At 49.5% G+C, this 22,803-nt stretch overlaps 1 protein-coding gene across 9 annotated transcripts in view; it reads left to right on the top strand.

Annotated features, from left to right (window-relative positions):
- Positions 1-22,803, top strand: part of SCMH1 (Scm polycomb group protein homolog 1) — a 69,180-nt gene that overhangs the window by 15,678 nt on the left and 30,699 nt on the right. For all 9 annotated transcript variants that reach the window (XM_032202325.1, XM_032202328.1, XM_032202327.1 and 6 more), the window contains 6 exons: positions 2,529-2,613; positions 5,510-5,578; positions 10,907-10,977; positions 11,666-11,900; positions 15,165-15,253; positions 16,223-16,466. In XM_032202325.1, coding sequence (XP_032058216.1) covers positions 2,589-2,613; positions 5,510-5,578; positions 10,907-10,977; positions 11,666-11,900; positions 15,165-15,253; positions 16,223-16,466 — 733 coding nt within the window. In that variant the 5' untranslated portion in view covers positions 2,529-2,588. The remainder of the gene's footprint in view (positions 1-2,528; positions 2,614-5,509; positions 5,579-10,906; positions 10,978-11,665; positions 11,901-15,164; positions 15,254-16,222; positions 16,467-22,803) is intronic.

The raw sequence follows: 22,803 nt of genomic DNA, 5'->3' as shown, positions 1-22,803 counted from the left end.
TTTTAAGGTAGCATCCCATTTAAACGAGTTTGTACTTTGATATGTCCTTTCAGGGCGTGAATTCTGGAAACCAGCACCACATAAAACTGTGATCTGTGGTTGCAATATTACCTTGATAGCCACAAGTATGAGAAATACAGGTTTTGACAATGAAGGGAGTTTTAATTCTGATATGCATTTTTGTAGAAGTGGCAGGGTCTGGAGACGAAGTGTTACAGCATGTGCTGGGCTGTCTAAATCTCAGCTGCTTCACCTGATTCAAAAGTGGGATTGTCCCCTCAGTGACACTGACCCAGCCAACAAGTTCTCCTCAGGTGTCTGTTTTGTCTAATGCCTTTAAGAAAACTCCTGTCTGTGTGAACAGCCAAGTTTTCCCCTTTGGATACTGAGTTGTAGCTTCTGCTGTTTATTACTGTAGGATTTTCTCAGTCTTGAATTCCTGAACGGTGTAAAAGACCACATACATGTACATCCATACCACGTTTCTTCCTGCCCTGCCCATTAACTTGCCCATTCTGACATTCACTTTCTTCTGTCTCAGCTGAAGTCTGTTTTCTTCACAGGGGTGTTTCAGGCTTGCTAAAGACTGTGGGGTGATTCTACCTCTCTTCTGACTAGATATCGGCAAAATAAGATTATAGCCTATTTCAGGTTGGAAAAAACTTCGGGAGTTTGCCTTGATTTTTCCCCAACTCAACATTTACATCTCATTCTCTTCCACAACATGAGATCTTACTAGGAAGCTACGTATGGTGTCTGCTGAGGGTCTCGGCAGTTGTCTTCATGCTTTACAAATTGTTGGGTCTCTCTCCTTACTGTCTGAGCAAGGACCAAGTGTGGAGTTATTTCATCTTGCCTGCTGAGCTTTGGTCTTCCACAAATGGTGTCTGAACATCTTGTACACACTCATGAATTTCTCCTGCAAGTGTTCCTGCAGGGAAGGGTTACACATCCCTGCCGGGTAGGGCTCTGAAGTACTGAGGCTGAAGCAGCTTTTCAAAAGCTGTCTGAGTGGTGCAGAATGGGTGGTCCAGCGCCAAGTGGGTGAGATTTATGGGCAGCATTAGGTGCTGCAGAAAGTCCAGGTCCACAGGAGCCAAGCAGACATCAGTGGTGCAGAGCCAGAGATGGGGAATGCTTGTCTGCTGCCTTTATGTAACACCTCGCGCCCTGGGGTTTATGGCTGGAGGACTTTTCCTGCCGTGACTGCTAGCTTTTAATAAAAAAGACAGATTAAAATTATGAAAAAAAAAAAAAAAAGCATTAAGTTGTAAATAAGCTTTCACATGTTGATTGCTTTCAGGCATTAGAAGGGAAAGAAACTTTACTCTTTTCATAAGTATGCAGAAACACACACACTATTTATGAGAGAGGCAATAAGAGACTACTGTGTACCTTTTGCTTTAGATTAAAAATCAGCTATTCACTTTTTTTTTTCCTTTAGTCTTATTTCAGAGTTTTGCTCAATGTTGCCAGCACCGCACCTAAAGACTGTAGTTTGCAACGTTTGTAGAGAAATGAAGAGTTTAGCTTTCTATTAGACGTGGGAAAAGGCTGTTTTTCAAAATCAAAACTTGTAGTCTGTCTGGATCTGTAAAAAGCCCTGTAAGCAGGAAACTCAGCATAGCGTCCTGGTACGGCTTCCTCTTACATCCTTCAGCCTGACTGCCCCACTGTGAACAAAATGGAATTATATTGACACAATTAATCTTTAATTAGTTAGTGTAGTGTCAAAACATGCTTTTACTAGCTTTCCTAAGGGCTTGTTTGTGGCTTAGCCATTCATTTAGATATTTTCTGGTGGGGTTTGCCAGGGCTGGGGCTTGCTGCATTTGGGAGGCGCTGCCCTGTGCAGTGGCTGTGTGGGAGCAGTGGCCTCCATGCGTGTCCAGAGCACACCTAACGGCTCCCATCTCCAGTAACACTTGCTTTTAACAAGAATGCAAATGTGTTTTTTTTTTTTGTCGGGGACAGTCTGGCCAGTTTTCCTCCAATCAGGAAAAAAATACAATGCAACTTGGACAATCGTTGCAGTAGTAATAGCAAAAATATTTCCTGGGTCATTGTCCAATTTCTCATCCTTATTACCCAGAACTGCTGTGAGCAATTTGAATTGCAAGTGGCGAGCTGGGGATTGCGGTGCTGCTTTGCCAGAGTTAATGTTATGTTTCCATGTGTTTTCTTTCATAAATTCCAGCTTTGCCTCCCTTTGTTAGTGAGCAAGAGCAGCCCCCCTTCCATGTGCACACTTGGGACCTGCTGTATAGTTAGCACAGAGACTGGCATATGCTCTTCTTGCTTATTTATGCTGCTCCCACTACCATAAATTTGAAGCTCTCCACATATTGGAGAAAGGCTTTTAGTTTCAGTGGGCTTGAAATGAATTGTCTGTATTCAGTAGGAGGTGTTTGTGCAACCTGGGGTGAAAGAGCATCTATTTTCTCCCCGCTGTGTAATTAGTTAATGTTGCAGATGATTGTATGCTCCAGAAATGGGGAATTTTCTCATGTTTATTTCTTTTATCCTAGACATCTTCAGTTATCTAAAATCAAGCCAGTCCCAGGATAAGGACAGCAGCAGGTGATATAATGCGGAAACCAGGCCCTCAAAAAGGTGAGCGGTGATGCTTGGCACAGACAAAGGCCCGTTAGCGAGCTGCTCAGACCAGAGGACGGAGCACAGCAGACCAGGTGGCCAGCCTTGGGGAGGGTGGGGGGACGTGCTGGTTGTAGGTGCAAACAAAGCTCTGACGAGGGAGTTTCTCATCTCTGGCAGTGTGCAGGGAATGCTTCCATCAGTTCCCCACCGGGAGCCGGTGTGCCTGCGGCAGCCCCCAGGATGCCCGGGCTGGCCCCAGGGGTCCCTGCAGTGGTGGAGCCCACCCGGCAGCCCCACCGGCCTCTTCCTTCCTCATCTTCCTGCAGCAGCGGTCGGGGAGCGGAGGGTTGGGCACTGGGGGAGCCCTGGTGGCCCTGCACACCCCCGCAGTGCTGGGGCACGATGGCAGGCGGGACGCTGCTCGCGGAGCTGCTGCACGCACCATCTGCTCGTGCTCCCAGCGTGAGGCAAACTGCTGCTCTGCTGGCACAAGCCTCCCCCTTTCTAATGAGGCATGAAACCAAAGACCAGCCTACCTCGTGGAGATGAAATTCATTACAGGCACTTACCTCTCGCAGCCTCGGTCTCTCGTCCCCTTGCCCGCAGCTGCGGCGAGGTGCTCAGGACAGCCACACGCCCACTCCCCGTGTCCCGCTCCCCCGGATGAGAAGGGCCCTGTCAAGCAGGCTGCCTGCAGCTGAGCCGCCTGGACCTCGTGGTTAAAAAATAATATTGATTTCCTTTAGTGTTGTTCCATACATGTGCATTTGACGGGAGTGATCTCATCACATGCGCTTCAGAGCGTGGGGGAAGGGAGCGCAGCAGAGGAGAGTGCATCCTCCGCAGTCCTTTGTTCACATCTGCTGCATGCACACAAGGCTTATCACAGGAGATTTCTATGCTCAATTTCTCCCCTTCCTTTATTTTTTTTTAAACGTCTCCTTTGCTTCTCTGGTGGTTCATCTTACAGAAGCATTATCCTCTTCCTAACGCTGCTTGTCCTTTAATGAAGTGAAAATAAATGAAGGAAAGCGGGGAATGGGGAGAGCATGCTGCGAGGCAGCTGGAGGGCTTGGCAATAGAAGAGGCAGATTGATTAGTCAGCAGCACGGCCGCGGACCTGGCTGCCTGAATTTAGCCCCGCACACAGCTTGTCCTCTCTGCCTCGTGGAGCAGGGTGCCGCCAGGCAGCGTGACCTGTGCTGCGAGCGCTCTGCCATGTGCTGCAGAAGCAACACCTGTATTGTGTGCAGATGGGCTGCTGTCCTACTTACCTGCTTTTCCAGTAAGGCACTGAACTTTTTGCCTTTTTTTTTTTTGATTTGCCTCCAGAAATTCTTGCATTTTTCCTCTTTTTCTGCTTTTGCTGTCTGCTTAATGAGGATTTTGCGTGGTAAAGGTTAACAATAAAACATAACTTCACCTGCAGAACATGGCAATAGGCAGCTCCAAGCATACAGAGGCTGCTACAGAGCTATCCTGAGCAGAGTGTTTCTCATCATGGAGGCTTTTCTGTTTGTTGCATGTATACCTTGTGTCCTTTTTCTTTGTTCTCATCAGGAGATAAGCAGGATACTGTCTTGGAAGGGAATGCAGTTTTAGGAAGGGTTTCCTTCCAGCTTTTTCATTTATTTGCCTCTCTCTGAGGAGACTCTGGCTGGTCCTGTGGCCATACTGCATATGACCCTCTTGATCCTTTAAGGGATGAAATCTATATTAAGTCTTGCTGTGCATTTTACTGAAAAGAACATGTCATGAAGAGAAGACTGCTAAAATAATGGTCCAAAAGCAATTTTAAACACCTTAAGATTATCCACTTAGCAGCAGCTCATGGCCTGCCTCTTTCAGCTGCTTCTCCAAGATTTCAAAACTTTTTCTGTGCTTTTTCTGTTTTCTTTTTTGTTCTTTCACAAGTAGTTGCTTTTCACGGGGACAAATTTTCTAGGGCACTACCAAATTCTTTTTTTTTTTTTTGGTTGGTTGGTTTTGCTTATAGTAGCCTACAAAATGCCTTGTAAAATAAATGAGCAGGACTGTAGCAGCTAAAAGTGCTTGTGGGTGCACATCCATCAGCCAGCAGCACACAGAGGAGCCCACGACGGGCCGCTCACTCGGTGCAGGCTCTGCCATGGCACGCTGCTCTGACATCCCTCTGTCTGGCTGAGGGCTGCCAGAGGGGATGAGCATCGCCTGTTTCTGGCTGAATCTGTCTTCCAGAGCAGTCTTGAGAACTTCTTTTGCCCAAAGCTCTCATGATGAAGACAGCTCTGACGAGATGTCCATCAGAGCCAGGGCTACGTTGCTGCTCTGGCCTGTGAGGAGGATGCTGTGGAGCCTGATGCTGTCCCTGTCGGGGCACTGTGCAGACGCTGGGAGAAGTGCTGATGAGCCCCAGCACTGGAGAGTGCCGAGGCTTTCGCTCCCTGTGTGTCTTTGTGCACTCGTGGCTGGCCGCAGCAACCCAGAGGCAATGAGTGAGCTGCGATTCAGGCTCCCCATTGGGGTGCATGGCATGCATGCCAGTCGCTTTTAGTGACTCTGGCTTTTGTTTCTCTGGAGCCTTGATAGCTCTTCATATACTTTAAATGATGAAGATCTATCAGTTTGCTGTTTTTCACCTTTTTGCTTGCCGTGGCAGAAGAATATTGGTTGGTGAGGACTAGGCAGAGGCTGCAGTGCAGAGGCCTGGTGTCAGGTCTTCTAAGCTGTGTGGAGGAAGGAGATTTGGACAAAATCTCCCTGCTCTGGGCATAACCTGTGTTACCTGGGTGTGTGTCAGCAAGAACAGGGAGGTCATTTCTCTCCTTTGAGGTGGCCCATGCCTGCAAAGCAGATGATGCGAGCTGCTAGTGTTGAAGAGAGCATTAGCTGGCTTCCCTCACTGACATGAATGCTTTATTTCTTGTCTCAGCCATAGACTGGAAAGATGGTAAAAAGCACAAGTACAGCCGCCCGTCAGAGTCTCCCTCCCAGTACCAAGGTAAGACAGCATGCTTCCCTTTCCCTTCCTTTTCTTTCTAAAAGCTTATGGAGTTGGCTTGGATCTGGGAAACTACGGTGTGCCAAGTTAGTTTACAGATTAAAAACTGCTTTTGGGCAGTCCTAATGTGTTTAACTCTGACCACAGTCAGCAATTGCTGAGAAGATGTCAGGGCAAGCACTCGGCTAAGGCAGCTCATTCTGAAATCAGGCAGGATCGAATAGCTGTTTCTTCCTGCCCAGCCGTGCATGCCAAATGGGTGGCTCTGCCACGTTTTTACACGTGTCCAGGATGTAGAGAGCTTCTTACTTCTGCATGAACTTCTCTTGGCATTCACGGCAGCGGCTGATGCCTGCGGTCAGGAGCGCAGCGAGGCAGCCTGGCACAGAGGCAGCGGGGTGTCCCTTTGGGCAGGGCCGATGTGCTCCCATGCAGGGCACCTGCGGGTTGTTCAGGAAACTGCCAGCTCCTGCTGTCTGCTGGTAGGGATGCAGGTAACTTCCAGTTTTATGGAGCGTATGAAAGACTTGTATTTTACTTATATTTATCTTAGGAAGGTGATGTCCATATTTCCCACCAAGTACAGAGCAACAAGAAGCTAAATGGTTTCCTGAGCTGAACAGCTGAACCACTTCTAACAGGAAGCTTGTGTTTGCCTTCATGGAAGGCACTCCTGTGTTTCTGAGAGCCCCTGTGAGGACCAGAGTGGTTGCAGTGCCTTGGGGCTTGGCTGTCCCAGACCCTGATTCAGGGTGGTGGCTGCCCTCACCATTCTCCTTTGGGGCATCTGACCTGTCCTTACCTACCTTGTACTGAAGTCCCACATATCACAGTTTGGGAAGGTCCTTTTCCAAGGGGAGGCAGTTCTTTAACATCTCAGATAAAGTCCTGGGCCCTGTGTCACCCCGCGCAGAGCTCCAGGTTACATTACAGGGTGCTGTCACAGCTCCCACGCGCTCTGCATAGTGTCCCCACAGGGCATTAGGTGCTGCACTACTTTTTCCTTTTTGCTGCACTGTTTGCAGATGCCGGAGGACTGGCTGCTGTTCAGAGGCAAGTGGAACTTGAGATGGAACTTTCTGTGAAATTCAGGGGTGTACGCTCCCATCAGTACTCATGCACAGCAGTCTCCACACCTCACTGCATCTCAGGGTTTCAGAGCTAAGGAGGAACTACTGCAGACATGCTTCTGTGTGTGCGTGCGCTCAGTGGGCACATGGCGTAACAGCAGAGATCAGACATCAGCTCCCTTCAAGAAACTCTGATCAGAGAATCACTTACCACCTGCACGGAGCTTGGCTGCACGGCAAGGGGTGTGAAACTGCAGCAGCTCTCTGGCACGAAGCACCCTGCCGTCCAGGCTGGAGGGATTTCTGCTCAAAGCTAAAATTGAATGGGAACACCTCTGAGAAGCAGCAAAGCAGACAACATGTTGGTGTTTGAAATCTATTAGTTTTGGCTCACACATTCTTGCATTTCTTGTGAGCAAGGCAGTGAGTAAGCAGTATCGTGTTATCAGCTGTAGCTGTTACTGATGGAGACCGTGCGGCCAGACTGCCAGCGGAGCAGAGTGCCTGGAAAGTAACGCGGGTAGGAGGTGCAGGAGCTGTGCCATCACACTGGGAGAGCTGGCCCCTCAGAAAGCTGCAGCCTGTTGTTGGGGACAGCCACTGTCACCTTTGGATCTGCGAGCACAGCCGATGCTCTGCTACTTTTTGTTCTGAGTTGGCTCCGACTGTGCTGCTTTCATGTGCTGCCTTGATGCTAGTTAGCAGACACACATATGGGCTGCAGACCTTAATGGGATGCCTTGATCTGGGTAGGGCACGCTCTCCTTCACAGATGTGACCTGAAACACACATGTATCATTTCAGTGGGATTGATGACCCCTTGGGAGCTGAAATGCTAATGGAGCCCAAACCAGACTCGGTTAAAGATATAAACAGAAACTCCATTTAAATTCTGGGCAACAGATCAACATTAAATGCAACATGATGAGAATACAAACACAAGGGTGCAGAGTTGCATTGTTCACAACTACTGTAGTTTGACCCCTTGGGTGTGTGGAGTGTTTTGTTTGTAGTAAATATTTTTGAATGTTAAGACAGCAGAGCCCCAATCTGATGCTCTGCCTGCAAGTAATATCTTTCTTTGGCATTAGCACACAGTAAGGCACTTTCCAAAGGCAAGCAAAAGTGACAGGCAGTTGTCCTTAACAGGCATTTTCATAGCCGACTTACAGGGAGCTATACAGGTTTATAATCCTTGGCTTTTGTTTAGCTCACAATTTGTAATTACAGCGACGTGGTGTTTCTCATTAAGCGTCTTTCTCTTGTTTCTGCCTGAAAAGAAGATTTGATGTATGTTTTACTGAGGAACACGGTCTGGCCAAACAAATGATCCCTCCAGTCTGTAGGGGTATGGTGTGCTCTGCAGCAGAGTGGCAAAAGGGGAGGCAGAGACGAGGGAAAACAGAGGGTGATTGTCGGACCAGGAGGGCATCTTGCAGATAGTGCTGGAAGCTGGCAGCAAGCAGGGGAGCAAGCACTCCCCTTTGCTTTTCGGGGCAAGAGAGGCTGTCAGTCCCTGCAGACAGTTCTGTCCTTGGCACCCCTGCCCTGTCACCAGAATGAAATGCTGGTATTGCATGAAGCAAAGCCGCTTACTGGGAGCTGGAGAGAAGCCACCAGTGTTTTTTGACCAACACTCAGAAAATATTCTGCAGTGCTGTCTGCCCAGGCCAAATAAGAAGACAAAAACACCCTGTCTCCCCACGGCGAGACACCCGGTTTATTGATGTGTGTCAGGGCTCATTCTCTGCTCCCTGGTTAAAAAAGCTTGAAGAATCTCCTCCTTTTTTCTGTTTTACTGTCAGCTTTCCCTTTGTTGTAAAAGCCCAACTTTTGTTGTGTTATGCCATTTTCCTCTTCCTGCATTGTTAGGTTGAAGTTGATCATATTTGGTTATGTTTTAAAGCACTTTGAAATTCCCAGTTGAAAAGCATTGTATCATGAGCTAAACATTTTTCCTGAAATCATCTAAAACCATTCCAGCATTCTGCAAAGGGAGCTGTGCTGAGGCAGAGGTGGTGCCCTCTAAGCTCAGTATACATTTTCTGTCCCGTTTTATGAGTAATCCTGGAACAGACGTGCAGCCTCTAATTGTGATTGTTGTGCTCTTTTTACGGAAAGAAATTACCCATTGTAAGCAGAGAAGGAAGGCGGGTTTAACTCCGCTGTATATCCTCTGTCTTTTTGTTGGGGTTCAGGGTCTTTCTGCTGCTCCTTCTTTTCTTTGCAAAAGAAGTCATCAGAAATGTGAGCTGTTAGTAGCTGCAGTTCTGCTGTGTGTGTCTTCATATGGCGGTTGAGTCCCAACAGGCTCTAGAATTAATCTCAAATAAGTTCCATGTCCAAACACTATTTTTAGAGGCACACAGCTGTCTCAGAAATTTACTGCTCCTGCAGGAATTTTACAGCATTGATCTCGACTGCAGTGTGAGCTGTTGCAGAGAGCAAATGGCCTCACTTGGTCCGGAGTAAGTGAAAAGTGGAAGGATTAAAACCAGAACTAGTTTTAATAGTGAGGGATTGAAACCAGCTGAGGGGAGGATGAGCTGTATTTTTTTTTTTTTTTTTTAATAAAATTGTCAAAAGCAGCTGATGCTTTTTAGGAGGCTTGCTGAGGCCCTGAGGCATGCGCTCCTCATCCTGGTATGATCACTGGGTGCTCTATGGACACGGGCTCCAAAGGGCCAGGCTGGTCTGAGACAAGCCCAGATCAGGAACCAAGCTCACAGATGGAGAGCAGCACAGTGCTTCATGGCAGGACTGCTGGGCTTGGAGTCCTCCGTCTGGGTTTGCTGTGGCTGTATACTTACTAAACATTATTCATGCAAAGAGTTTCATAGAGTTAAAGATCATATCTTCAATTAAGCCCCAAAAAATCCTGTTTGTGAGAGCACCGTTCAGTGAAACTTAATTTCTTCGTTCACCCCCATGTGAGACTGCTGGCTGAAAGGAAACGCGTGCCAGCTGATGGGATGGAGAGCTGCTGTCAGAGTGTGTAAAAGCAATGCATTCAGCCACTGTGGCAGTGAAACTCTATTTTTTCTGTTCTTTACCACTGTATTTAGAAGAGTGCTAGTTATCAGCATGGAGGTGGCAAGAAAGCAGTGTTTCTTTTACTTATTTGAAGCTGGTGGATTATCATGCCCCTAAGGCTTCTGTGCACGTGAGGCAGAACTGAAGCAATGTGTGCTGACCCCAGCGCCCGGATTTTCAGAGGTGTGGTATGCTCTGCAGTAGCTGAAATGGCTCTTAATGTAGCTTTTGTTTTGAAAACAGACTGATTAAAAACTTGACATGAATAGGGGAAGCGGTAGCCGCTCTTTAATTGTGCTGCCACCAATGCTCTTGAAATGACTTGAAAACAGCGGTCTCCTGGGAGCCGTTCGGATGAATACAAGCTAATGTCATGCTGGAAGGATCCTTTCCCAGCTGCTCAGCTTAAATGGCAGAAGTCATGATTTGCTTGGATCATGGGAGCTTTTAATTCCTCATTTAATAACAGGTTTCCCTGGATGCCATATTGCTTTCACCGTCGCTGCTGTACATGAGAAGCGGTGCAGGCGTGATAAAAGCAACGCTCGGGGGAAGGGGCTTTGCTGTTGGATGGGGGCTGCTCTGCTCCGCAAATCCCTGTCCTGGGAAACCCTGCTTCCATCCTGCCCAAGCCGTGGGCTTCGTGCCCATATCAGGGAATTAATCAATAAACTTACCTGTCCGCTAATTATTTCTGTAGGTGGGCTGGTACCTGCTGGGAGCTGCTGGTTGGCAGGACAGGCTGTGGGCATACTGGATGGGAGAACCACGAAGTCAGCACCTTGCAAGGTTTCTGTTGGTCTGGGCTGCTTTTAGCTCTTTGCCCATAGTGACTGTGCTTAATCCCCAGGCAGAGCAGTGTCTAATGAATGATTCTTAAGGGACAGTTGTCTAGTGGACTCCACGGATTCCCATCTGTGCTGGGTGTTTTATGTGACGATGTGGGCTGTTATCCTTGCTTTCTGAGACCCTCCATCAGCAGCACAGAGGCAGCACGGTGCCGGAGGCAGTGCCATGCTTTGTTCTGCCTGTCAGCTGCAGTTGTAAATCTTCTGTGGTCACAAACATCAGAGGATCATGGTGAAAACATGTTGCCTGTGAGCACCTCCTCTGTGAGAAGTGGAGAACTGCTGGCTCTAGGACTCCAGCCATCTCTTTTCTGAGCTTTTTGTTCATCAGATCCTATTTGAATGCCCCCCCTTCTTTTTTTTTTTTTTTTCCTTAGGTCACTTCACCTGGGAGAAATACCTGAAAGAGACATGTGCCATCCCAGCTCCTGCCCATTGCTTCAAGCAGGTAAGAGGATGAATGAAAACAAGAGATCCAAGGAAGATGGGTCATTTGCAGCCCAGGAGTTTTGTGCCTGGGGTGGCCCCTTTTTTGGCAAGGAAGATGTTAAGGATAAAACAGAGCCTTAATAAAAATCATAGTGTGCTGAAGCAGAGATGAAAAAGATATGTTTAGGCACTGCAAATGTTAACATAGCACAGAAGATTTAAGTCTCAGATGTGAATGGATGGAGACACAAGAACAATTTTTTCTCTGCTGAGCACAGGCCCTTGGAGAAAATGTTTTGAGTAGGATGTGATACAGGTTCTGTTGGATCCCGTCCAGCAAGACTTCCCACAGAATTCACCAGTTCTGTAGGAATGGAATAGCAGCCCCCTGGGCATTGGGTGCTTTGAGTACAGAGGTGGTTGTGTTGAATACAGGGGATACAGGAGAGAACTTAGGTCAGAGGTTGGACTCGATGATCTTGAGGTCTCTTCCAACCTAGAAATTCTGTGATCCTGTGATTGTGTGATTCTGTGAACTGGCATGGCGCACATCAGTCCCAGCAGAGGGGCAGCAGCACAGAGGAATATCTGCTGTCAGTCTTTGGTAGAAACAAATTTCATCATCTTCGGGCTTCAGCTTTTGGACTGAGGTGGTACCTGTATTGGAAATCCTGGCTCTAACTGGGTCCCCGTTCTTCTCTTTGCAGTCATACACGCCACCTGCAAATGAATTCAAGATCAGTATGAAACTAGAAGCCCAGGACCCCAGGAACACCACCTCCACTTGCATTGCCACGGTGGTGGGTCTGACAGGCGCTCGCCTCCGCCTGCGTCTCGATGGCAGTGATAACAAGAATGACTTCTGGCGGCTGGTGGACTCTGCCGAAATCCAGCCCATAGGAAACTGTGAGAAGAATGGAGGGATGCTGCAGCCTCCACTGGGTGAGCTGAAGTTCAACTGTCCAGCAAGCACCTACATCATCTGTGGGGAAAAACCTTTTCCTTTTTGTTTTTTTAACATTTCTGTGCTTGGGACAGAGATCCGCAGACTGCCCATGCCTACCACAGTGATGTAGACTAGCCCAGTTAGCTTGGGCTGTTAATCAGATGTATTCCACACCAGGTTTGTATTTCCACGTGCACATTGTGTCATGGATGGGGAGATGCGTTGGAGTGTATATTAAAGTGTTTTTGGCACTTAGATGAGCTGATAGCTCGCTTGCAAGTGAGCAGCTTGCAGCTTAAGCATGGGCTTGGCACATGCTGACCATGCTCTCTTGCCTTCTGAAACTCTCCCTGTTGCACCTCAAAGGAAAAACACATTTTCCAGCCATTTGTGTGAAAGAGTCTGAGAGACGCTTAAGGTTCCCAGAGGACACAGAAGCAAAGGAGAGGCCTCCAGAAGTTCTGATCACCCAGGGGTGTGTGCAGGAGCAGTGAAGGCAGAGCTATTGATGACCTTTCCTGAGCCAGCACACGAACATGATGTATCCAGGCTGTTGTTTTTTTCTGGGAGACACCCCACAATCAGAGGGGCAGTGCTGGCACATAGCTCTAGCCAAGGCCTGATTACAGGCTGTTGCCTGTTGCTGCAGTCTTCTGATCCTGCTTGCAATTGCTGTCATGTCAAAGCTGTGTTTAACAGAAAACAGCTGCCGTCCAGCAGCACGTCCCTAGCACCTCCCCTTAGAGCAGAGCACTGTACTGACATCCTGGTAGAGATGCTTTGCTGGGGAACTCTAAATCTTGATGTAGAGAATAACCAAGAGAGCAATTAGGGCTGAGGCATCTACTGTATCACTGCTAGTCCTGACACTGTGATTTCAAAAGCATTTAAATTTTCATTCTTGCTGTCTAAGTGTATTTGTGCCCAGGTGCCTTAGAAGCAATAGCAGGTTAGCTGGAAACCATCAGATGGGAAAACATGATGATGTCTGAAAAGGCTGCCAGTGATTTAAGTCCTGTGTAGAATGAAGGGACAGTTGCAATATTTCATCTGTTTGTTTATTTAATTTTACTCAGCTACAGCTTTATAAATAACCTGAATAGTCGAATAGTTCTGCCAGTGTCATCTCCAGTTAAACACGCATCTTTTTTTTTTGACAATGCTGAATAACGAGTTGATTTGCTGGTTCTTTCTTAATTAAACAACAGGATTAACCTGCTTTTGCATTCTGCTGCCAATTATTATTGAAGCGTCTTCATAAAACACTTTCTGAATTAGCACACCCCCAGATAATATCAAGCCGATCTATAGTGATGGAAGAAGCCTTCAATAGAATACCTTGAGTTAGAAGTATTTTTATTTTTTTCTGGAGCATCATTTGTGAGCTTTGGTGGAAGTAGAGTATAAATTGCAATGGGACACTTGGGACTGACCTTTCTGAAGGAAAAAACACCAGTAAGTGCACATTTTGCCTTGTCACTCCAGACAATGCCATGTGTATGCAAGTTGCACTACACTCTTTCCCTTCATATTTACTACAGACAGAACCTGCTGCAGCTATTAACATTAAAGCTGCAGTTTTTCATGTCACCTTAATGCATGCTGCTGTCCTTTTTCAGATGTCTCGTTGAAACCCTGGTCCCAGGGTGCCATTCACACCTCTGGTGCGGTCTGCCCAGCAAACACAGGTGCCTGTCCTCCCTGAGAGGGGTGGATTCCTCCTGTGCCTTTTTTGAGTTTTGCCAGCAGATGGCAATAAACATAATTGAGTCGCAGAACAAAACTGATTTCTGTCCGTGCCAGAGGAGCAGGTTAGGTTAGTACTCAGTGGAAGAAGTCTGTGTCCAGCTCTGTTTTGTGTCACCTGCTTAACCCTGGTCCAGATGAGAGTACTTCTCTTGTGCCCAGCATGAACACCAGTAACAAGTAGCTAGCAATGCAGTTGTCCTTTTTGCCTGCGGAGTACAAGATCCGAGAAAACAAGGTGAGGAACTTATATGTTCCTTGTGGTGTTTTCTGTGTGCATACATAAGCTGCTGCTCTCCTGTACATGGATAATTCATACTACCCCAAAGGTAGTAGTAACTCCATTACCCAAAGGTCATTTTTGCCCCCCCCCAGAGCTTAGCTCTCTCAACCAGAGTGGTTTTTACTGAGCTGGTTGTGTTCTGGTGTTTGAGCTCTTGCAAAACTTTGCCACATTTATCATTGTGGGATGCTTTCCCTGTAGGTCCAGTCCCAGCGTTACCTTCAAAATACCACAAATACAGAAAGTGCAATGCCATGTTCAGCTGAACAGCAGAAACTGCCAATGCAGGAAGGTACAGCCTTGCATTTAGCAAAGATTGTGTTGTGTGATATCTGGAGATGATCTTTGTGCTCATACTTTCCAGGTCTGTGTTTTCTGTACATTCAGGTATCTCCTTGTCATCTTCAGTGGGACACTACATGCACAGGGCTCCTGCATGTGAGATTCTGCGATGGTTTTCATCATTCGCTTCTGCTTTCTCACTGATCTTTTTTTTTGCGTGTGCACTTTTTCAAAGAAGACAGCGTGTTGGGCTCTGTCACCTCTGGGATTAATACCACAAGCCTTTCTAGAGAGCAGGTCTTATAACAAAGGGTGTAGAAAGAACAGAGCTGAACAGTGGACACAGAGCTGTTGTGCAGTTGTGTTCAGTCCATTGACTCAGAGCATGAGAATTTGCTTTTTTCTTCCCATATGCCTCTTCCTGTTGCTTCTTTCACAGAAGGTATTGAGCCAAAAGTTGCCATCCTTTCTGTTTGGTTAAATGGTTAAGTCCGTTTCCTAGCCAAGTCACAGCCTCTTTATTTCTTCAGGTCAGCTTGCTGGCAGCTCACTCCTGAAAGGTGGAGGGGGCCACCCAGAAGCTGAGATTCCCTCCTGAGGCAGACATTTCATAGCCTGAGCACTTGCTGATTCATGTCTCCCCCGTAGCAGGATCACTGAAGCTGCCAGCACCAGTGCTACGCACAATGCCTGTATGGTCAATGTACAGACTTTTGTTATGATAAGTGAAAATTGCAGTCAAACATCCATTTCCAGATGTTTCTTTTCAGCAACATAATGTTTTGCATTTGGAGTATCTGGAAAAGGTCAAGCCTGACTCCTGCTTTCAGAGGAGGGTGGTGTGGGATCACAACATGTGCCCGCTGCAAAGCTCCCGTCAGGACAGGCATGTGTGGCTGGATCCAGTGACCTCCCAGCCTTACGTCCATCTCTGCTCCCTTCTCTGCAGGCTTCCGGCTGAATGCCTCCTCTTGGCCCATGTTCCTTCTGAAGACTCTGAATGGAGCAGAGATGGCTCCTGTCCGGATTTTTCACAAGGTATCTTACTGTTTGTGAAGACGTCTTTCTGGTGTGTCCCCTCTACTGCAGAGCATCAGAATCACAGACAGTTTCTCATGGTCCATCGGTCCCAGAGGAGCTGAACACATGGCCCGGTGCTGCCACATGTTGCTTCCCTAGGGACACATCCATACCCTCTGCTGCTGCATTGAGCAGGGGTCAGGGTGCAGACTGTGGTCTACTGGGAAGGTGGGCTGCAACGCTGGGGCTTGAGAGATGTGCTTGTTTTCACCTGGGCAGCGGGTGCTTCTCCAATTCTCTATATAAAAGTCAGCACCTCTCCCTGAAGCTTTTTAATGTACCAGAGCTTGCAAGGGATGCAGCTACCTTGTGTTGCTTGTGAAGCAACAGTGCAAGTATGATTTCTCAGTTTGTATTCTCATCCCTTTAATGAAGAGAGAGGGACGGAGACCAGTCTGGGAGGCGTATGCCATCATATGGGGTGGTTGGGGTGGTTTTACTGTATCTCTTTGTAAAAGACCAGGCAGAGCAAGCCCCAGATAAGGATGGCTGACAGGCTTCTCATATATCTAGCAAAGCTGAAGGTGGAGAAAGAATGATGGAAAGAGACTGTCACATCTCAGCTTTTCCTGCTCTGGTTGAGATACAAAGTGAGAGTATCCTGCAGAGGCTCTTTTCTTCAGAGCTTTGTTTTCTGTCATGCATGACAGAGTTGTCACAGGGTGCAGTGTTAATGTAGCGCTGTCTGGATTTGGTCCAGCCGCCTGGTGATGATAGAGCAGTCAGTAATAGACTTTGTTGTCTTATGAATGTAAAGGCACATGGCTGCGTAGCTAGGCCAACTCATGCACATCTAATCGGGGTTCAGATCTGTCCCACTAGCTCCCTTCTCCATCTGCTTGTGGAGGTGAGTGCTGATGGAGAAGGCAGCCCTGATCTGGGGGGGCACTGGCACTCGCTGAGAATATTTTCAACTTCTCCTTGTAGGAACCACCATCTCCATCCCAAAACTTCTTCAAGACAGGTATGAAGCTGGAGGCAGTGGACAGGAAGAACCCTCACTTCATCTGCCCGGCCACCATTGGGGAGGTGAGAGGTTCTGAGGTCCTCATAACATTTGATGGCTGGAGAGGTGCCTTCGATTACTGGTGCCGATATGATTCCCGGGACATCTTTCCCGTAGGCTGGTGCTCGCTGACTGGAGATAATCTGCAGCCTCCTGGAACAAAAGGTAAGGTCCATGTTGTTGTTTTGCTGTCTTCCTCATCCACTCAGCTCTCCAAGGGCAGCAAAACAGGCAGAAGCTAGCAGTAAGGACATCTGGGTGCCGTCTCAGGCTTTCTTATCGCAATTTCATGTGTGGTGAAGGTACAGATGATCATATCTGTTGGCAGTGTAACAAGCAGCCTGGCATCAAGGTGCTAGGCAGCAGCCATCTGGAAAGACGGGCAGCATGGTGGCTGTTTGGAGGGAAGGCAATGCTGTATCATGTTCTGTTCCTCTTCAGGAATTTCCTCAGTCTTTCCTGTGTCCCTAGAACACACAGAGACCTTTTCCCACAGGAACTGGGATATTTGGAGATATAATAAGGAAATAATGAGAGAATTATCTGTCTTTAAGTAGCCGGACTATGCCAGTTCATACTTCTGACAGTGCTATCTTGCTGTGCCATTTGCTGCAGTCTCTGCTGGAAAAAGCGGGTCTGGGTCAGGCAGTACCTGCCATGTTCCGAGAGCTGTGATGGTTGGTTAGGGATGGTACTGGGGAGCTTTCTGCCTTGCTGATGCCTGAACACTGGCTGTTGAGAGTTTCAGCCATGTGTCTAGCTTGCAAGTGTGAGAGTTATTTGGGAACACAGGAGCTGGCACTGTCCCCGTGCAGGTCCCTCTAGCATTTGCTGGCTGGCAAGTCCAGCGCATGCCTGGCAGTGAAATTAAAAGCAGGAGAGGAACCTCCCTGCCCGAGCTGAAGGATTACTTAGGAAAGGCGTTTCTCTGATGAGACAGTTCCTCTTGAAAATCCAGGGTTTGTGCTAGTCCATCAGGCTGGTGCTGTCCTGCGGCCCTGTGGTGGTGCCAGGCCTGTTGGTGCTGCAGGGCCAGTGTCTGGGCACGTGGCCTGGGCTCACCTCGCATGGTGGCCTGTGGGCTGTGCTGTGAGCTCCCCCCAGCCAGGAATGGTTTCTGTTAGGCTGGGAGGCACTTATTGTGCTAAGGCTGCTTATCTTGGATGCCCGTGTCCAGCTGTGGTGTTCCCAGCCTCTCCCTCGCTCCTGACCTGGGGCTGGGGGCTCCTGCCCGGTGTCCCCGAGGTGCTCCTCAGGCACCACACCAGGGGCAGGGACGTGTTGGTGGCAGGTAGGAGCTTTTGTGCAGCCAGGGGTGGAGAGCTCTGCCTCACCCCTCTCTGTGCCAGGGAAGAGTGCCCAGGACCCCCCAGCCGTGGAGCAGCACGGTGGTGGCTGGGTGCCCTCTAAGAAGCGCTTATTCCCCCTTGCCGGCCTGTCACAGTTTTCCCTCGTGTATTTGCTCAACCTGCAGGGACTCTGTGGTTCCTGCTCACGTACAAAAACAGTGAGCAGAAGGCACATCTCCACGCTTCCAGCCAGAACACTTGCTTTCAGGCAGATCTCTGCTGTCTTTGACAGGTATTTCAGTTGCTGCGGCAGCAGCAGGGACTGGCAGAGGTTGTGTGAGCCATGCAAAAGCACCATAAAGTCGGGATCGGCATTGGCTTTGTGGTATTTTACTTTCCTCTCTGTGGCAAGATTTTCCTTTATCCCCATCCTTTCCTGTCCCAAACTTTCCAATTTCCGCTTTGTGGGATTAAACCAAAAGAAGGGACTTCTGGGAACTTTCTTCCTTTTTCCCAATCTCAATTCCTCCCTTGTTCATTTTCCCCTCCGCCCAGCCTTGCAGGAGGGCTGAGCTCAGCTCCCCCGGGGCCTGTGAGTGCTGCTCTTGGCAGGCCTGGAGGAGGCTTCACCGCAGAGGTATCCCCGTTTCCTTTAGCTCCAGGAACCGTTGCGGTAAAGCTTCCTGCTGAACCGAGGGGGGGCCCTTCCCAGCAGGGAGAGCCACGGCCAGGACCCTCGGTATGACTGCGCCTACACCGGGCTCTGCTCCCACAAGGGCCCGGCCGTCTCGATGGGTGTGAGCGGGGCGAGATGCAGTGCTTGGCAGAGCTGAGGAGCCCTGCAAAGAGTTAAGTCCATCGGAGCTCGTGGCTTCCTAGGGCTGAACAAAGAGAAATGAGCTCATGTTAAAGGGAAGCAGAACTTCAAAGAGAACAGGCATGTTTGTTTAATGCTGGCAACTTAATTCAGCTCTAATCTGTCTCTTCTGGTGGTTGCCAGCAGAGGTGGAGGAGAGCGGGCTTTCTCCTAGGCACATCCCTCCTCCTCCAGGCCTCCCACTCCCACCAGTGTTTGTTCAGTGGGGCGGCTTCGAGGGCTCTGGTGCTTCTGGGGCCGGGCCAGCCGCTCCCAGGGAGCTTTCCAGAGGGCATGGGTGTGCGGAGGGAGGGAGCAAAGGGAGCCCAGGCAGTGCGGAGGAACGGCCCTCACCTCACCAGCCTGGTAGTTGCAGCATTGGCAATAGCAGCGCCGTCAGGACGTGCTGGCAGACCACTGGGAGCGCTTGGCCATGCCCAGGCAGCCAAGTGCCTGCAGTGCCCAGCTTCAGGCTGCCTCTGTACAGCACAGCCCAGGGACGGGGCTCTGCCAGACACGCTGTGGGTGATCCACAGCCATGAGGTACTGACACAGGGCAGCCGGAGCGGGGTAAGGGTGGAGGTGGGGTCTTTTTGGATGGAGGGGCAAGGCAAAGCACAGCAGAGCTCGTCCCGTACACCTTGGGCCCTCCGTGACAGCAGCCAGGGAAGTCAGGTCCCCCTGCCCGTCCCAAAGGGACCTCCCCACCACGCCAAGCAGGCACCCAAAGTTGTCTCTTGGGCAGGAATCCCCAGTCTGCCCCATCACCCCTCACACTTGGTGCATGGCACCTTCAGTGGATTTTCGTGTTACACACGTGCTCGTTCGCCCTTACCTGCCCAGCCTGGGCTGTTAGGAACGTAAGGTGTGGGTGGGCTCGCTGTCAGATGCAGTGCTGGTTTGACCTCTGTTCTCAGGGCAGGCTGTGTTAATGGCATTTTCTGCACCCACCTTGCACAGGGGATAATGGTGACTTGTAAGTTCACCTCACAGGTTTATAAGTTTTTTGGGTTTTTTTTGGCTGTCTATGGAAGAACTGTTTGTACATCCATTCATAAAGAATGAAGCACTCGTTGTAGAGAAATATTAATCTGTCATGGGGCATGTACATAAAGCAGCTGACTTAAAGTTGCATGGGGCGTTTAACCCAAACTTATTGCAAAGGCTTTGGACTTTCCTGTTTCATGGTGGCACCAGAGTTCCAGGGTGAAACAGAGGTAAAATGATTGTTTCTCCAGCTTTAAGGTTAACAGCACACAAAAGCATGGCCAAAATCCACTACATGCAGATCATTTCAGTAGAAGTCAAGATGTAGAATTTTTCAGTAGAAGATCCTGAAGGTTTGTTGAGTAGAGAAGGAATAATTCAAATATGAGTCACATAGAGACTTGACAAATATTGTGGCAGATAAGAGGCAGGAGATAGCATGTTTCTCAAGCCATGAGCTTGGAGGTTTAAGTTACACTGTGACGCCAGGCTGTGGACTGCTGGAATGTCAGGTGGCAATGTAAACTGGGAAGAAGCAGAGACTGAAGAAGCAAAATGTGTACACCACATAATACTTTCGGAAAAACTTTTGGTATGCACTTTCCATTTTCTGAACTTCGTACTCCTCGGGGAGTCTGCGAGTAACAAGCTTTTGCTGCTCTTCAGCAGGGCAAAGAAACAATTCTGCTCTCAGGTCAGTGGCATCAGTAGAGTGCAGATTTGGAAAGCTGATTTGGAGAGTTCCTCTTCATTATAAACAGGACAGAAAATCGATACTCAAGATCAACCTAAAGAATGAGGGTTGTTGCTTAGTTACTTTAAGTCATGTCTGGGGAGAAAGAGAATGGGAGAGACGCTCACAAACCGCGGTGCAGCTGCTAAGGATCAGGGCAAAGCAGATTGAAGAGGGAAATACCAGGCTGTGATAAAAATCTCTGGAAGAAAGAAGAATGAGATAAGAGGCTGCCTAATGACTGTCGTTTCCAGGGCACCTGCCCTCAGCAGGGAGGTGGGTATAGGGGAAATCCCCCATCAGCCAAAGCATGGTCTGGCAGAGAGGTGTCTGCTGCTTTCATCTATGGGAAAATTGGCTTTTCACAACTGATCAGACTAGAGGAAAGTTCAGTGCTTTGTAGTCAGTGAAGCACACATGGGAAGAGGTTCCACGAGGAGTCGTTCTCCTTTCTGAAGTGGTTTGTGAAATGGAGGGTTGTAAACCCCTGAAGAAAGCAAAACCAAGCAGGGGTCTTGCCAGGTCCTCTATCAGGAAGCTTCTACCTCTGAGCTATTCACCCAAGCAGGTGATGCTCCTTCCTCTGCCTCATGTCAAAGGAGGAGGCCGGGTAGCAGGCTGGGAAGAGGGGACTGGACAGATGGGATCGGGATTTGCTTTCTGTACACGCTGATTGTGGGAGCAGGAATCTATGAGATTTTCTGCAAGATTTGGGTCGTTGCATAAGGAAACATACAGAACTCTTGTATTCGTTAGTGCTAGCTTTACATTTCAAGGAAATGCATGTGTTGTTGTGGTTCTCGTGCTGCAGTGTTGGGAATTGTAACTGTGATTCACTTCAGACAGCATGAGGCACGCACAGGACCCCAAGGAGCCCTGGTGGTAGCTGAGCACTGGGAGCTGTACACATTAGCCCAAGCAGCACCACTGCGGGAAGGGGCCAGGGCAGGGACAGTCTTGAGAAAGTTTTGAAAACTTGAAAAGTTTTCTTGAAAAGCATCTAACGTGCCAGGTCCTGAGAAATCCAGGTGTGAGCTGTACCTGGACTGGGACCTTCCCCACACACCCGTGCACACACACCCCTCCTCTGTGGTAACAGCACCCCTGAAGTCTGCTCATCCTTTTATGCAGTGGCACATCCCTGCTGGAGGGCAGGGAAATACTGTAACCCTCCCAGCAGGATGCAGGGCACCACTGCCTGCAGCATCCTGCCCACAGCCATGAGCATTGCTGTCAAATTCGAAACTCGGAAGGTCTGTGTGCCTCTCCTCCCTGTGGGTAATGTCTCCTTCAGCTGCCAGACACCTCTGGAGCTGCCTGGTGGGGGCTGCACTTGGTGCAGGTGGGTCCCTTACACCTCCTTGCGCCCTCCCGGATCCCCGTAGGAGAGGCGATGCTGTGCTGGGCGCCGGAGGCAGCAGCAGTGAAAGCGTTAAGGCCAGGCGGGCAGGAGCTGGAGCAGCCTGGGCTGGAATTCGGAGGAGTGGAGCCGCTGCCTTGGCAGGAGCCCAGCTGGCAGCGGGGCCTCGGGCTCGGGGAGCGCCGCTGCGGGGCTCAGCCAGCCGGCGGGGAGCTGCAGAGAGAGCACCGGGCCCTGCCGCAGGCGCTCGCCTGCCCTGTCTGGGTCTCTGCTGCTCACTGTCGGCACGCGGCTCCCTCCCCATGGGTTTGTCTGGCTTGCGAGCGCTTCCAAGCAAAAGTTAATAGTTTTACCTAGCTGCCACGGGAGTATTTTGAAGCAAAGCTCACGGACGCTCCTGGATTTGCCGCGTGCTGCATCCCACCATGCTCGCAGCAGTGCGAGGCTGGAGGCACAACACACGGAGCTCATGACATCCTTCTCTAGCCACCCTTGCTGCCATGCGATTTACTTATTAACTGCTTGGTGTCTTCAAAGGAAGGTGATCATCAGATGCTAGATTTTCTGCCCACAGGCAAAGGTAATATTTGTTTTATGACTTCTCTTTATTTTTGATGTTGCTTGGTTTCTCTTCCTCCTTTGGGAAGGGAGCACGCAGGTGGGTGGCAGTGCCTGTCGGGAGCCCCCGGCAGGGTGACGCTCGGGTCAGCTCCTCTGCTTTGCTGCTGGGAGGAGATGCAAGGATGCTGACTGCTGTCACTCTGGGGTCTGGAGCTTATACCTCAGGCTGGTGTGAAGCCAGGCTCAGGAAGCTGGTGCAGAGAACGGCAGGGCAAGGGGCCTCCAGTCGGTGGGGTGGCTGGGGCCTCACTCTGGTGCCGGCATCCAGAGGGGTTGCGCACAGAAGCTCAGCATTCGCCCCTGCAGCCGCAAGCCTTGTGGACACACAGCCGGGTACCTGCAGATGCTGCCTTCGAGACCACTGTTGGGAACTGCCAAGCACCACCCTTGACCTGTTAGGAGCACAAAATCATGGGGTTTATCCATAAACCCAGCTGGGCTGGGCCATGTGTGCTGGAATCCGTGCTGGGCGCTCATCAGGAGGGTGAGCTGCGCTCTCGTCCTGCTGCACGAAGCTGCAGGTTTGTGGCTCAGGGGGAGCATGGAGCCACAGCATCGGACGCCTGGTTTTACCGTGTGATGTGCTGGGACTTGCAAGAGCTGACCTGAGTTAGCACTGCCCCCTAGTCTGTCCTTAATATCAATGTCACAGCATG

This window comes from Aythya fuligula, chromosome 23 (genome assembly GCF_009819795.1).
Source record: "Aythya fuligula isolate bAytFul2 chromosome 23, bAytFul2.pri, whole genome shotgun sequence".
Lineage (NCBI taxonomy): Eukaryota > Metazoa > Chordata > Aves > Anseriformes > Anatidae > Aythya > Aythya fuligula.
Note: the sequence above shows the minus strand (reverse complement) of the source record. Positions and strands in the feature narration are given on the sequence as shown.